This window comes from Musa acuminata, chromosome BXJ3-3 (genome assembly GCF_036884655.1).
Source record: "Musa acuminata AAA Group cultivar baxijiao chromosome BXJ3-3, Cavendish_Baxijiao_AAA, whole genome shotgun sequence".
Taxonomy (NCBI): domain Eukaryota; kingdom Viridiplantae; phylum Streptophyta; class Magnoliopsida; order Zingiberales; family Musaceae; genus Musa; species Musa acuminata.
The window spans coordinates 31823859-31837908 of NC_088351.1; the positions used below are offsets into that span (position 1 = coordinate 31823859).

Genomic DNA, 14050 nt, shown 5'->3' on the forward strand with positions numbered 1-14050 from the left:
TCAAATGAACAATTTGATGTGAGAGCCGTTCAATTTCCATTTTATTTATAGTAATTAGTAATTCCCGGAAGAATTGATTTATCCTTCTGGTGACAAATGGAGGTACATATATAGACCCAAATAAGACAAGAAACAAACATTGCATTGCAGCAGCTGAGTCTGCCGACACCTAATTATCGATGGCATCGGTATCTCCCATATTCTTTTTCTCGACTTGTGGAGAAAAAGGATTTGGTGGCAGTGGCAACCTTTCCAGGCTCCCTTCCAACATCTGAACTGCTACCTTCATCGACGGCCTATCAGCCGGTCTCCACTGCACGCACCACAGAGCTACCATGGTTAACTTTTTCGCTATTTCAGCATCCTCCACTGAGCCTGTTACCAATCCCAGCTCTTCTCCTTGCTTTAATTGGTTATAAATCCACTCAGGAAAGTAGATTTGGGCAGCATTTTCACCATCATCAGCCGTGTTCTTCCTTCCACCAACCATTTCCATCAACACCATCCCAAAGCTGTAGACATCAGACCTGTGCGAAACTGTTTTGTTGCTGCCCAAAAACACTTCTGGCGCCATGTAGCCCATGGTTCCTCTGGCGGCAGTCATCGACACGGCGCTTCTCTCCTTGGAACACAGCTTCGCGAGGCCGAAATCGGATATCTTTGGGTTGAATTCTTGGTCGAGCAAGATGTTTTGGGGCTTGATGTCCAAGTGAAGGATTCGTTGCTCGCAACCCTGGTGAAGGTATCCGATCCCTCGAGCTATGCCCATGCTTATGTCGTGCAGCTTTGTCCATGAGAACTTCGTGCTTCTCTCCCCTTCCTCCATTATATACTTGTCGAGTGATTCGTTGGGCATGAACTCGTAGATGAGTGCTCTCTTCGATCCGTCGACGCAGAATCCCAAGAGTCGAACGATGTTTACATTATGTATCGTTCCGATCGCGGCTATCTCGTTCGTGAACTCGTCTCCGCTGACCGTTGGGTTGTCGAGGACTTTGACTGCCACTGGAACTCCATTGTGTAGCTTCCCTTTGAACACGCTGCCGTAACCTCCTTGCCCAAGTATGGTCTTGAAGTCGTCGGTCATCTTCTTGAGATCCGGGTAGGAGTATCTTGTAGGCTTCATGGATTTGTACTCCTTCAGGAATCTTTCGACAGCAAGATTCTGCTTTTTCTTCTTCATCTTGCTGAATCTCTTGTAGACGAGTAGAATTATTATCGTCACTATCGCCACAAATCCGGCAGCGCACAGACCTGCATGGACACCGATTAGACTGATGATCCAACCGTGCCTAATTTGTATTGCACGAGAAGGGAGAGGAGTTCACCTATCGTTACATCTGTAGCATGCGAATCTGCCAAATGAAATGAATGAAAGTTATATCAGTGAATGAAGAGGAAATTGAAATCTCTGAATGATTTACTGTGTTCTTTATTACCTTTGTAAGAAGATGGATATATATAGGGATCGTAAGAAGGTGGATACGTCATACATTCAGTTTTGTTGCTCGTTCTATTTAACCGACAATCTTCATTGCAACGTCTGCAGTCCGGTTCATCCCATGCCAAAAAGAGGCTTCGTCTATCACAGGAAAGTTGAAACTGACCTGCCGTCAATGGTTCACACGATGGCAGGTCTTCCAGAGGCAAGTCGGGATCAACCCAGCAGTAGTGACCAGGAGGATCGCTTAGACAACTGACTGGCATGAAATAGTTGGACGACGCTTCTGATGAACAGTTGAAGGGCTTATAAGATACAGAGCGAGGATAACTTCTATTGAGAAGAGTGAAGGGCGATGCAGAGAGATTAAGTTTGAGAAGCCTTCCGAAGAGGCAGTCAACTGGGTCAGAGACAGATAGCACCTGGCTTGAGTATGATATATGATCGACAGCCAGTACTTGATCAAAAGGAAGCTTGAGCATGGTAAAGTGTCCCTGGGAGTAAAGCTCGAACCCCTGAAACCCCCGTGATTCCGGCTGATCATTGAGCCGGAAAGGGAACTTCACTTCGAAATAGACTTCGCCGGGTCGTCGTGCATCTTGGACATATTGCTCTGGACAAGATACAAAGTAATTATTCTCGCTCTGGACATCTTGGATGCAGCTGCAGACTTGGAGGACGCTGATGATGAGGAAGGGGGTTAAGTGGAGACCCTTCATGGCTTTGCTAATCCAAACACCTCTCTCTTGTCCAGCCAACTCTGCTCGGAATAAGTAGACGAAAGGAAGAAAGAAGATTCAAGATATCAGCATAGGCGACTTGACTTGTTGTTGTTTGATTGGGACCTTGTGGAAAGACGACGCATCACTGTCCTTTCTTGCTTTTCTTCAAGTTAAGTTTCTACCGTCGGTCTAAAACGTTGACAAGCCAATATCGGTCCACCTTTTCTGTGAGGATAGAATTAAGTCTATCTGTGATATTTTCCACATCATGACTTTGAAGGGATCACTGAGAAGACTTGACTTTTAGATCAATGGGTGATCGTCCTTTGTTTTCCTTTTTTCTTTTTGATAAGAATTGGCAGCTCTCTTAGATGCAGTCGGTAGCTGAAGTGCTGAACATGAAGCTGCAACATCTGCTAGCAGTTCATACCTTCTTCTTCTTCTTGGTCTGCGCCTCCACCGAAGAACACTGTTCTTCGTCATGTGGTAGCATCAACATCACCAGTCCCTTCCGCCTTCCAGATGATCCGGCCGATTGCGGAATGCCCGAGTACGAGCTGACATGCCAAAACAATCAAACCCGTTTGAACATCAGCTCCGGGCTTTATGTTGTTAAAGCAATCTCCTACGAGAACGAAACTATCAGAGTGGTCGATCCTGGTCTACAGAGCAACAACTGTTCTTCACCGCCAAAATATTCTCTCAACACCCGGGATTTGTGGGATTCCGGTGGATCATATGTTCTTGTTCAACGGGACGGCTTTGTAGACTACACGACCTGCCGGCAGCCGGTAAACGATTCGTCTTATGTAACAACTAGCCCTTGCATCAATTCTACCAACGAGTACGACTACGTTCTGGCTGGAGAATCAACTATTGGTGAACTTGATACTAAGTGTAGTATTGTTCTCTCGGTTCCTATCGAGGTTGCCTTTGATGGAAATGCTTCCTATCTGGAGATCTGGTCTGCTCTGCTTATGGGATTCCAATTGTCCTGGAAAGCTTTTCGTTGCCCAGACTGTGAAGCTGCTGGCGGGTATTGCAGGAATGCAATCCAATCCATGCACTGTAAGCAAATAATTTCGTCGCCACCTAAATGCTCCACTTTCGTTAATGGAAATGTACCGCTGTATATTTTTCCCTTGAATAAATAACTAAACATATAAATCTAACCGCGGATCTCTGTCTTGGTACTTCCTTGGAATCTTTCATTTCAAAAGATACGTTGTCCCTGTTTTTTACATCTATTCTGCAGAACTATGCTTGCTTAACGGGTTTCTGGAAAATATTCAATCTCCATTTTCTCTTCTTTTTTCCTTTGTGCGGGAACATTGATTTAGGGTAATTTAAACTTGCAGGTTTCTTTGACGCCTTACAAGGATTAGAAGGTCATCATCTTTGCTTTACTGCTTTGTTCGATGACCAAACATAATTTCCATCGACTATACATGTATTTAAATCTATGAAAAACTAAAGAAATTAATTACAGTCTGATCTTTTGTTCAGATTCATACATATATATGCGATTCTTAAAGTCTTCTAACATATTTTTTTCATGCCATGCGGGATTCATATCTTTTCCTCAGAAATCGGGTTGAGGATTGTCACAATAGCAGGTACGGCTTCTCAATGTTGGGAGTCACATATCACTTGCTTCATCAATCTGCAGTTTATGGAACCTACTCAAGACTTCTTCAATGCAGGATACGTTTTGGCCGCAAGAACTGCGCTGGGATTCGTGTGCCTCTTCTCCTTCCTGATCTATAAATTGCGCAGGCAATACCTCATCCATGCAGGCTATGTTTTGGCTGCAAGAACTGCGCTGGGATTCGTGCGCCTCTTCTCCTTCCTGATCTATAAAATGCGCAGGAAATACCTCCGCAAGAACGAAAGAATCGAGATTTTTCTTGACAAGTACAGGAATCAGATGCCAACGAGGTACTCCTACGGTGCCATCAGGAAGATGACCAGAGGTTTCAAGGAAAAGTTAGGACAAGGGGGGTTTGGGAGCGTCTTCAAAGGCATACTGCCCGGCGGCCGCCCCGTCGCCATCAAGATACTGGGCAACACAAAAGGCAACGGCGAAGAATTCATCAACGAGGTGGCGACCATCGGGAGAATTCACCATGTCAATGTGGTGCAGCTCATCGGCTTCTGCTCCGAGGGATCCAAAAGGGCGCTCGTCTATGATTACATGCCCAATGGTTCCTTAGACAAGTACATCTACTCCAAAGAAGGCCAAAGCAGCCCTCCTGCTCTTGGCATGGACAAGATGTACGACATCGCCATGGGAGCAGCTCGCGGGATCGAGTACCTGCACCGGGGGTGCGAAATGCAGATTCTTCATTTCGATATCAAGCCCCACAACATTCTTCTGGATGCAGATTTCGTCCCAAAGATTTCCGACTTCGGATTGGCCAAACTGTACCCAGCAGGAAGGAGCGCGGTCTCTGTGAGTGCAGTTAAAGGGACGATAGGATACATCGCTCCTGAGTTGATATACCGCAGCTTTGGGCGCGTTTCGTACAAATCCGACGTCTACAGCTTTGGGAGGCTGCTGCTGGAGATGATCGGGAGAATGGCCGACCCGAGAGCAGCGACGGAGCGTGATTCGAGCGGGTTCTACTTCCCTGCATGGCTTTACGATCAGCTGTCGAAGGGAGAAGATGTTGTCGTCGATGTCGTGGTGGAATCCGAGTCGAAAGTAGCAGAAACGCTGGCTGTCGTTGGGTTATGGTGCATACAAATGAGTCCGGACGATCGGCCGTCCATGCACCGGGTTGTGGAAATGTTGGAAGGGAGTGCGGGCGACATAGCGATGCCGCCGAGGCCTTCGCTTCTATTTCCATCGGAAGTCGGCGAGGAAGAGCCTCTTGAGACGGAGTCCTCGGAGAGTTCATATATGCTGGAGGGTGGCACGTCCGCTGCGTGACTGCAGACAGCAGAAGTATCGGTGTTATTATGGGACTGAGTAGAACGCATTGTAACTCAATTACATGTACGATATTTCAATTTGGTAATAATTATCTATTTATGACGCGAAATTAGCGATGAAGGATGAGAATTATTATTTTTCTCAATAAAAAATCATCTAATAATTACTGCCATTTAATCTGTTCAACAGAATAAAAAGTGGTCAAGTCCAAACATTCGAGTCGTATTTCTCTTTTTAAAATAAGTCTTTTTAATTTTTAATTTTTTTCTCATTAAAAAATTATAGTTAGTCAATTTGTCATTCTCATCAAGAAAAATAGAATTTAAAACTCCTATCTATATTCAAAAAATAAATTCTTCATCATTTAAAATTAATTACATGAGTCTTGAGTTATCCTCACTCAAATATAATCATCTTATATATTCTCTCCAATAAATTCCGAATAATTTATATTTTCTTTCTTTCACCCTCAAATTCTAAAAGGCATCTCTCTAATACCCTATTAGAGAAACTTTTGAGCATCCAAAGTATCACTCGTATTTTGTTCTCTACCCAAACCCAAAGGTATATAAAATATTTATAGAATAATCAAACATTAATTGTTAGGATTCCTTATCCTTCTAAGTCCACTTGTTTCTCCTCCTTTCATTAATTGTGTATGTGTTGATGTATTGACCACTCTTTTTTTCTTATCAGACCGTTCAATCATATATATATATATATATATATATATATATATATATATATATATATATATATATATATATATATTATCCTTTTCTCATTCATAAAGTCTAGCTAATCAATTTGGTGTTCTTATCTAGAAGACTCAAATTCCCTGTTGACCATTCTATACATTTGTTGTTCTTATCTAGAATATGTAGGAAGCCATCATTCAACCACGTTTTTTAAATTTTAATTTTATTCTTTCTTTCATTCATAAAGTCCAGTCAATCAAGAGTAGAAATAGAATCTCCTTATCTAAAATTACGAAAAGAATTAAATTTTTTATTATTTAAAATTAATCATAAGAGTTTTAAGTTATTCTCACTCAAATATAATCTTTGTATATATCTTCCGACATAAATAATAAAGAACTTATATGTTTTTCTTTCCGTCCTTTCTAAACTCTAAAGAGCACCTATCTGGTGTCCTATTAGAGAAACTCATAAGTATCCATATATTCTTGACATCTTATTTTTCTATATCAAAACTAAAGATACATAAGATATTTATAACATATTCAAATACTAATTGTTAGGATTTTTTTTTTTTTCAAGAGAATTTTTTTTCCTTCGCATCTTGTTTTCTTATATCAAAACTAAAGAATTTTTTTCGTAGCACACTCCCAATAAAAACATCCAAATAAAGAACTGTGTTCAAGTGGTGATAGGAAGTCAATATTCAACAACATTAATCAATCACCCGTTACTACATCCTTGGGAAATTGCATTTCATGTACTGGTTGATGGTGGTGCTTCAGGTCTTCTCCTAACCATGCACTGTTGTAGATCTCTGCCAATTTACCGGTTCTAGTGTTTGAGAAGTACCCTGCCAGGCTCTCAGCTGTCTTCATGAGGGTATGAACACATCAATCTTAAAAGAAATAATTCTACAATTGCATATCCCATTATATAATGATAGACTAATTTGACGTGTTTCTCCTAAGTTTATGGTGATTTTTCTTCCTTCATTTTTTTTCTCAGGGCAATCAGATCCATTATCACTATGTTCTCTGAGGGAAAAGCGAGGAGAAGAATGTTGTAGGAGATTTGGTAATGGAGGACATAAGAAGGCATCTCCTTAGCAAGAAAACTCGAAGTGAAGAAGACAACTACAATCCCCGACATCCCATGAGAATGACTGGTTTAGGGAGGACCTGAAATGTTTGGATGCATTGATATAATTATCAATGGAAGATAATGGAGTTGAAATTGCATGGACAAGTCACGAATTCCAAATTATAGTGTAAGCTGAAAGAGAGGCCAAATCAATATTAGTATAGTCATTTGATTCTTATATACCAATTCAAATATCTATCCAAAGATCCCATGATATCAACAAAATATTTAATTCCAAATTAGTAGTTGTATACTAATTTAGCTCCCAAATTAATTATGAAGCTTACTATTTATTATTCCATTTCTACTATTGATAATCTTTTTAAAAAATAATAAAATATTATTTTACTATTCATAGTCTTGATATTATCAATTTTATTTATTTTTTTCTTGTAATCCCTTATTTCATCTTAATATTGCTCCTGCCGACATTATCATCGTTGACTTTGCTTGCTATGATCGTCGCCTCGTTCTCCCTATTGATGCTCCCCTATGATTCGTATTATTGTTGTCGATCTTATTCATTGTAGACGTCATTATCATTGACCCCCTTATGTCAACCCTCACCTCCATGATGCCTCTATCATGATCTAACTAAAAGGTAATCTTAATTATCCTCCGCAACAAAAGGTCGGAGATGAACTAGTCCCTTCACCGTTAAGGGAGCACAAGTTTTCTTGGTCTAGTTTGGTCACCAATCTTTCCCTCCATCTTTCTGGATCTTATGCTCCCATGTTTCTAGTCACAAAATTCCTTTCTGCCTCCATCCTTTCATCTTGATTTATTCTAGAAATGTGTAATTTGATGCTTCATCTCTTATATTGATTAAATGTGGATGATTGGAATACGGATGAAAAATTATTTCTTTCTTTTACTTTTTCATATGTTCAGTCTTTTCTTGATATTGTTATTCATATCTTAGATGATTGCGTTAATTTGTTTCTTTTGTATTATTGTTCGAATATGAAACTTTACTCTTTTCCTTTCCTGACTATTTATTGAGGATGAGAAATAAAAAAGAAGAAGAAGAAAAAGAAAAGAAATAAGGAGGGAACAAAAGACTCGATAAAAGATTTTGTTAAAATTAAGTGACAAATTAAGGATATTTATATCCTAAAAAACCATGCCACTGGATTGACTCGATAAAAGGTTTGAGTTGATATCCTTGATGATTGCATTCATTTGTTTCTTTTGTATTATTATTCAAATATGCAACTTCATCCTTTTCCTTTTTAACTATTTCTTGAGAGGAGGAAAAAAAGAAATAAAGAGAAGGGAAATAAATGAAAAAAAATTATAGATAAGAAGTGAGAAGAGCTTATTAGAATTAAGTGATAAATTAAGAATATTTATGTCACTGAAAACTATGCGATCGGATTGACTCCATAAATTATATTATCAAAATGGATTTGAAAGGTAAATTATATTATCAAAATGGATTTGAAAGGTAAATTATATTATCAAAATGGATTTGAAAGGTAGAGAGTATACGACTTTAATAATCACAAGCGATTAGAGAAATATCTTTCCAAACAAAAAATATTTCTTGAATATTTTTTATTTTGATCTTGGTGCATATGGCAATTCGTTTTAATAAAATGGCTACCAAGTGTCAAACTCGGAAGGAAAGTGAAATTTCCTTATCTAAAAATCTCAAGCAAGGTTTCTTGTGGTCTGACAATTTCTTCAGTAAAGCATTTGAATGCATATGGTTTTATGAAATTATATTTTATATATTTTTATTATTTTAATTAATTAACGTAGCAAATTGACGAGAATATGAGTAGAACTTAAATCGGTCCTCATTATGTTGTCCTTGATAAGTCTAACCGTCCCTCCTCCTGTTTTCCCATCAATTTGACGAATCCAATTGAGAAACACACCAATAAGATATGACAAATGTATTATTTAATTCTAAAGACATTGAACCAGATATAATATAGAATAATCTTTGTATATGAACAAATATTAGAAGACCATAATACGCAACGAAATTAAATGAAATCACAATCAAATAGAACACCAAGACATACGTGGAAAGCCTTTTCAATGTGAAGAGTAAAAATCACGGGACAAACTAGAGATAGTCTACTATAATAATAATGAATATATAAATTTCAATCTCTTGCCAAAACCCTAGTAACAATCACAAGATAATAACTAGGATATAAGGATCACGTCACTGTACGTAGATTTGATCTAACATGAGATGAGAACACTGCTGAATGATTGAGAACAGTAACCCACTATGAGCTGTCAGCCCAACAAGTATTAGAGAAATGACGCTTGAGTGCAAACGAATTAGTGAAATGACTTCATGTACCTAACAAATTTTTATCTCATGCTACCTCATTAAATGCGAATTGACTCTCTTTTCTCATTCTTTGTGAACTAGTCTCTCACTAACTTAATTTTGTATTATAGTACAATTTGATATAAATTACAATGTATCTCGATAACTTTATATCATAGTATAATTTGATATAAGTTACGATATATCTCGCTTATGTTTCATGTGTTGAGACACGATGAGAGGCAAACGATATAAGAATAGTGAGGTTGTCAATACCGCATTAACATATAGCCTATATGATTATATTTATAGCCAAAGGAAATGGGTAAACGTTCTAAATATTTAATTATAATATCAAATATAATAATCCTAAACCTCATTATAAAGAGATCTCTTAGGTATGTCATTCGACACATGAATTTTTTTCAATACTTAGACATAACATTTGTCCGAAAATATTTAAGCATTAAAGGGATCCCATTATGTATGTCCTAAACATAATTTTTTTATAGGCTTACTTATCTAACACATTTGATATCAAATTTGTGACACTTCGAATTTTTTTCAATACTTATAACACTTGTATGAGAATATTTAGAGATTAAAGAGACCCGGGTTTTCTTATCAAACACATTTGATATTAAAGATCGAAGAGATCCAGATTTTCTTATCGAACTGATTCATCTTATCAAACACATTTCTTACTCGGACGTAAGTTGAGTTTGAATCCCTCCATTTGTTGAATAATTAAATTATGCTCAGATAGAAATATCGATGGAAAAATTGGTGCTCATGAGAATTTTTTCACAAATTCTGAAAAATATTAAAATCTTTCTTTTCATAATTTTGTCCGGTCCTCGAGAAGAAAATAAAACTCGTTCTTTTACAATGCATGTCTCAGGTATATATCCACAAAAGGAGTATTTTCCTGTGTTTTAAACACCAGATAGGGGACAGATTACAACCTTCCATTTCTTCTATTTAAAACGAAAACAACTAACATTTATAAACATTAATAAAAAATATCACAGTTTTCCACCATCTCATTGAAATCAAATGGACTTCTTCTCTTTGAAATAACCTTGGTGCAGACCATTTCCATTTGAAATATGAAGCTGTTCATAATTTAACTATATTCAAGAAATATCCCCACAAATTGAAATCAAACGGCAGGAACGGATCTTAATATAATATCACAGCTCACTGGTTAACAAAGTGAAGAATAACTGAAGGAAAGGATGCATTCATTTTGATTTCATACAAGCATAGTTAATGGCAAAACCAAGACAAAACATGATAATAGGAATAATATCAAAAGATCAAAATGGCCATATAGCACCTAAACTGGTAATAAAGTCTTAACACAAACCGGGAATACAAATTGCCAATTCTTGCAGTTCTGGTAGATTAAGGAAGTACCTGAGGTAAACAAAAACATGCATGATCCAAGAGAGGATGCCTGTTAGCATGTTCCAGTCTACCTCACAGTGATAATGTCGTCAATCTTCAAGATCATCCTCACACACTCAGTGGCTAGTGTAATTGCACTAGTGCTAACCAACAGTGGCTGCACGACATTCTCCTCCAATATGTTTGTGATCTGACCCTTCCTCACATTGATACCAGTGTTGATCTCACCCTGGGCATGTCGGTTCCTGAGTTCCGTAACAATAGCTATTGGGTTTAACCCTGCATTCTCTGCCAGAGTGTAGGGAATAACTTCAAGAGCTTCTGCAAACTCTTTTATACAGTAACTCTCCATTCCTTGAAGTTCCTTTGCCCAAGCACCAAGTTGTCTTGACATCTCAATTTCTGGTGCACCGCCACCAGCAATGAGAAATCTCTTGTTCACCAAACATCTGAGCATGCCATGAAGTATGTAAATTGGAGTCCATATAAATTCTTCATGGAATCAAATAATGTAGTGTAAAAAAAAAAATTTCTGCATCTGAAACAACGAAATACTGTGAGGCGTAACCAACATCATCGCCATTAAAGCAGATAATAACTTCTTACAATTGGTAATTGGCAAAGGTACAGAAAAAGAAAATGGACAGATCAAAGAGAAGGTATATAAAAAACACATGGAGAAGCCACTGACAACATGACTAAAGATTAAACAAGAGGCTTTGCATGGGTATTTGTGTTGTGTATATAAATTGTGTCTGTGTGCATAACACTTAAAACTATCAAACATTCTAATATATATATATATATATGCCTCTTGAAAGCTTGTCTTTGCAAGTACTATAAACTTTAGTTAGATAATTCTCCTAGCCATACTCCTGAAACAAGATAAATTGCTGTGAGATTAGAGAAAATTGTGTATAACACTTAAAATAGCAAACATTCTGTATATATATGCCCTCCAAAGTTTGTATTTGCATGTAATACAAACTTTAGATAGATTATTTTCCTAGCCATAATTTCTAAATCAAGATACCATGCTAGAAGAAAAAAGAAAGTTTATAGTTGCATGTAATACAAACTCTAGACGAGATAATTTTCCTAGCTACAATTTCTAAAACAAGATAAAATTCTAGAAGTTAAAAAGATTATGGATTTGTGCAATTTAGTTATAAATAAAGCATCTTTCCTATTTAGCCTCTCGATTAACAGAACAGAACAATAATGGCAGTAATTGATTCACCTGCACAAATCAAGAAACAAAACTCCTTTCCACAGTAACAGGATAAAACAATCTCAAATCCTAACTCAACCAAAAATGTAAATGGCATAGAACATACTCTACATTATATCAACCTTCTTACATAACTCAACAAAAAATGTAAATGACATAGAACATACTCTAAATTATATCAACCTTCTCACATATCTAATCAAATCATCGAGAGATCACCCATCTCCTGATTCTACCACAAGCCCTCACAATCCCAGACAAACTTTATGCATTCCCTGTTGCAAAATTTTATATCTTCAAACAAATGGTAAGATTAATTCAATCAACTCCCATTAATCCTTCAGCATATTTCACTGGCCTCTGCTACCTAGCAATATCAATGATAGCAACTACAACAGCTCAAGAATAGGCCTGACAGGAAAACATCACAAGATCCAATCCCTCTCCAATCACCCCAGTTCTATCTCCTTCCCCAACTAAGACACCTCATCAGACAACCATACATGAAAAACAATCCAAAAGCCCTAAGTGTACCTTTTGGCCAAAGCTATGATATTAACGATAACCACAACAAATTTTAGAGGGAAAAGAACAGATTATTAAACCAATTCATAATTGATTTCAGTACGGAGATGTCAAAACAACAAAGGATTGAATCGACCTGACAACACAGAGAGCATCATGGAGGCTGCGCTCCGCCTCATCAAGAACAAGTTGATTCGATCCTCGGACAAGTACAGTTGTCGTCCTGCCCATGTCCTTTATCCCTGTGATCTTCACGATCTTCCCATCCCCAACTGAGACCTCCTCCACACAATTTGCGAAGCCAAGCTTCTCCTCTCGGAAGTGCTCGATATTGGCAATTGGCAGGCAGTTCAATGTCTTCGTCACAAACTCAATCTCATCCCTTTCTACATCCTTAATCACTAGGATCTTCGCCTTGGCCAAGTAGTGCAGCGAGAGATCAGTCACAGCATCCCTCAGAATGCTTTTTTGGATGAGGAGCACATTACAGCCTGTGGCCTTGATCTTCTTAACCATCCCTAGAATATAATTTCGCTCCTCGCGAAGGATCCGATCCATCTGTGTGTAGTCGGAGACCACAATGCTTTGCTCAATGTCAGTCTTTGGTGGCGAGATCTGGAACTGGATGACTGCAATCTTGGCATTCTCAACCCGAGTAGGGCCGCCGGCTGAATGGCTAACCTTCTTATCAAAGACGAGGCCTTTCACCAGCTCGGTGTCATCCACGGTACCACCGAGCTTCTTCACGATCTTGACATCACGGAGATCAACGAGGTCCGGATGGGCAGGGTCGACGACGGAGAGGACGGCGTCGACGGCCAAGGGGGCGAGAAGGGAAGAGTACTGGCTGACGACCTTGCTGTTGAGGGAGGTGGCGGCGGACTTGATAAGGGCGTCGCGATCGGAGAGCTCAAGCGGGATGGCCATGCCGTGGAGGATGTCTACGGTGCGGAGGGCGAGGCGGTGGAGGGCGTCGGAGACAGCGGTAGGGTGGACACCGGCGGAGAGAAGGGAGAGGGAGCAGCGGAGGAGGGAGCCGGCGAGAACGACGACAGTGGTAGTGCCATCACCAGCGGCGGCGTCCTGGGAGCGGGAGAGGTCGACGAGCATCTTAGCGGCAGGCTGGAGGACCTCCATCTTGTTGAGGATGGTGGCACCGTCGTTGGTGATAATGACCTCGCCGTTGGCGGAGGCGATCATCTTGTCCATTCCCTTGGGGCCCAGGCTCGTGCGCACCGCGTCGGCGACAGCGCGGGCAGCGAGGATGTTAGCCTGCCGTACATCGTCACGCCTCTTCGTGTCGACATAGCTCTCCGTCTTCGAGGAGGAGCCCCGCGGGGCGGCGGCGGCGGCGGCAACGGCGGCCATGAGTTGAGCGACCGTGGAAGCGGAGCAGGAGCGAGAAGGAGAGGCCTGTCAAAACCCAAACCCTAGACACCGACTAAAACAAGAAAAAGAATAATGAGCTTTTAAGAATAAGTCGAGAAGAGCAGGAGCGCGTGGGAGTCTGGAAAGCTCCCGTGAGAGAGGTTTGGGTCATTGGAGCGACACAAAAGAACCAGCCCATGGGCCTCAAATGAGCCACCGCTGTCACACCCAGGCTTTGTTGTATCCAATATTGCAGTGTGGTCTGTCACACAGATCACCACAAA

The 14050-nt window shown here is 39.6% G+C and overlaps 3 protein-coding genes across 3 annotated transcripts; 1 reads left to right on the plus strand and 2 right to left on the minus strand.

The window, feature by feature from the left end:
- Positions 1-19: 19 nt before the first annotated feature.
- LOC135632449 (rust resistance kinase Lr10-like) lies at positions 20-2284 on the minus strand. The gene is made up of 3 exons (XM_065141042.1): positions 1440-2284; positions 1329-1355; positions 20-1254 (listed from the first exon to the last, which is right to left on the minus strand). The coding sequence occupies exons 1-3, from the start codon at positions 2158-2160 to the stop codon at positions 170-172; spliced, it is 1833 nt and encodes a 610-aa protein (XP_064997114.1). The 5' UTR covers positions 2161-2284; the 3' UTR covers positions 20-169.
- An 11-nt stretch (positions 2285-2295) lies between these two features.
- LOC135632448 (rust resistance kinase Lr10-like) lies at positions 2296-5200 on the plus strand. Its single transcript, XM_065141041.1, has 4 exons — positions 2296-3231; positions 3522-3551; positions 3750-3779; positions 3867-5200. Exons 1-4 carry the CDS (start codon positions 2535-2537, stop codon positions 5093-5095), a joined length of 1986 nt encoding a protein of 661 aa, XP_064997113.1. The 5' UTR covers positions 2296-2534; the 3' UTR covers positions 5096-5200.
- A 5248-nt stretch (positions 5201-10448) lies between these two features.
- Positions 10449-13856, minus strand: LOC103979245 (T-complex protein 1 subunit delta). The gene is made up of 2 exons (XM_009395321.3): positions 12535-13856; positions 10449-11091 (listed from the first exon to the last, which is right to left on the minus strand). Exons 1-2 carry the CDS (start codon positions 13764-13766, stop codon positions 10710-10712), a joined length of 1614 nt encoding a protein of 537 aa, XP_009393596.2. The 5' UTR covers positions 13767-13856; the 3' UTR covers positions 10449-10709.
- Positions 13857-14050: the final 194 nt, after the last annotated feature.

Coding starts and splice junctions, on each gene's coding strand:
- LOC103979245 (XM_009395321.3), bottom strand. CDS start 13,766: ATGGCCGCCGTTGCCGCCGCCGCCGCCGCCCCGCGGGGCTCCTCCTCG. Junction 11,092..12,534: donor GATGCTCTCTGTGTTGTCAG/GTCGATTCAATC, acceptor TGGCATGCTCAG/ATGTTTGGTGAACAAGAGAT.
- LOC135632448 (XM_065141041.1), top strand. CDS start 2,535: ATGCAGTCGGTAGCTGAAGTGCTGAACATGAAGCTGCAACATCTGCTA. Junction 3,232..3,521: donor TGCAATCCAATCCATGCACT/GTAAGCAAATAA, acceptor TTAAACTTGCAG/GTTTCTTTGACGCCTTACAA. Junction 3,780..3,866: donor GAGGATTGTCACAATAGCAG/GTACGGCTTCTC, acceptor TCTTCAATGCAG/GATACGTTTTGGCCGCAAGA.
- LOC135632449 (XM_065141042.1), bottom strand. CDS start 2,160: ATGAAGGGTCTCCACTTAACCCCCTTCCTCATCATCAGCGTCCTCCAA. Junction 1,356..1,439: donor ATATCCATCTTCTTACAAAG/GTAATAAAGAAC, acceptor TTCATTTGGCAG/ATTCGCATGCTACAGATGTA. Junction 1,255..1,328: donor TGCTACAGATGTAACGATAG/GTGAACTCCTCT, acceptor GTGTCCATGCAG/GTCTGTGCGCTGCCGGATTT.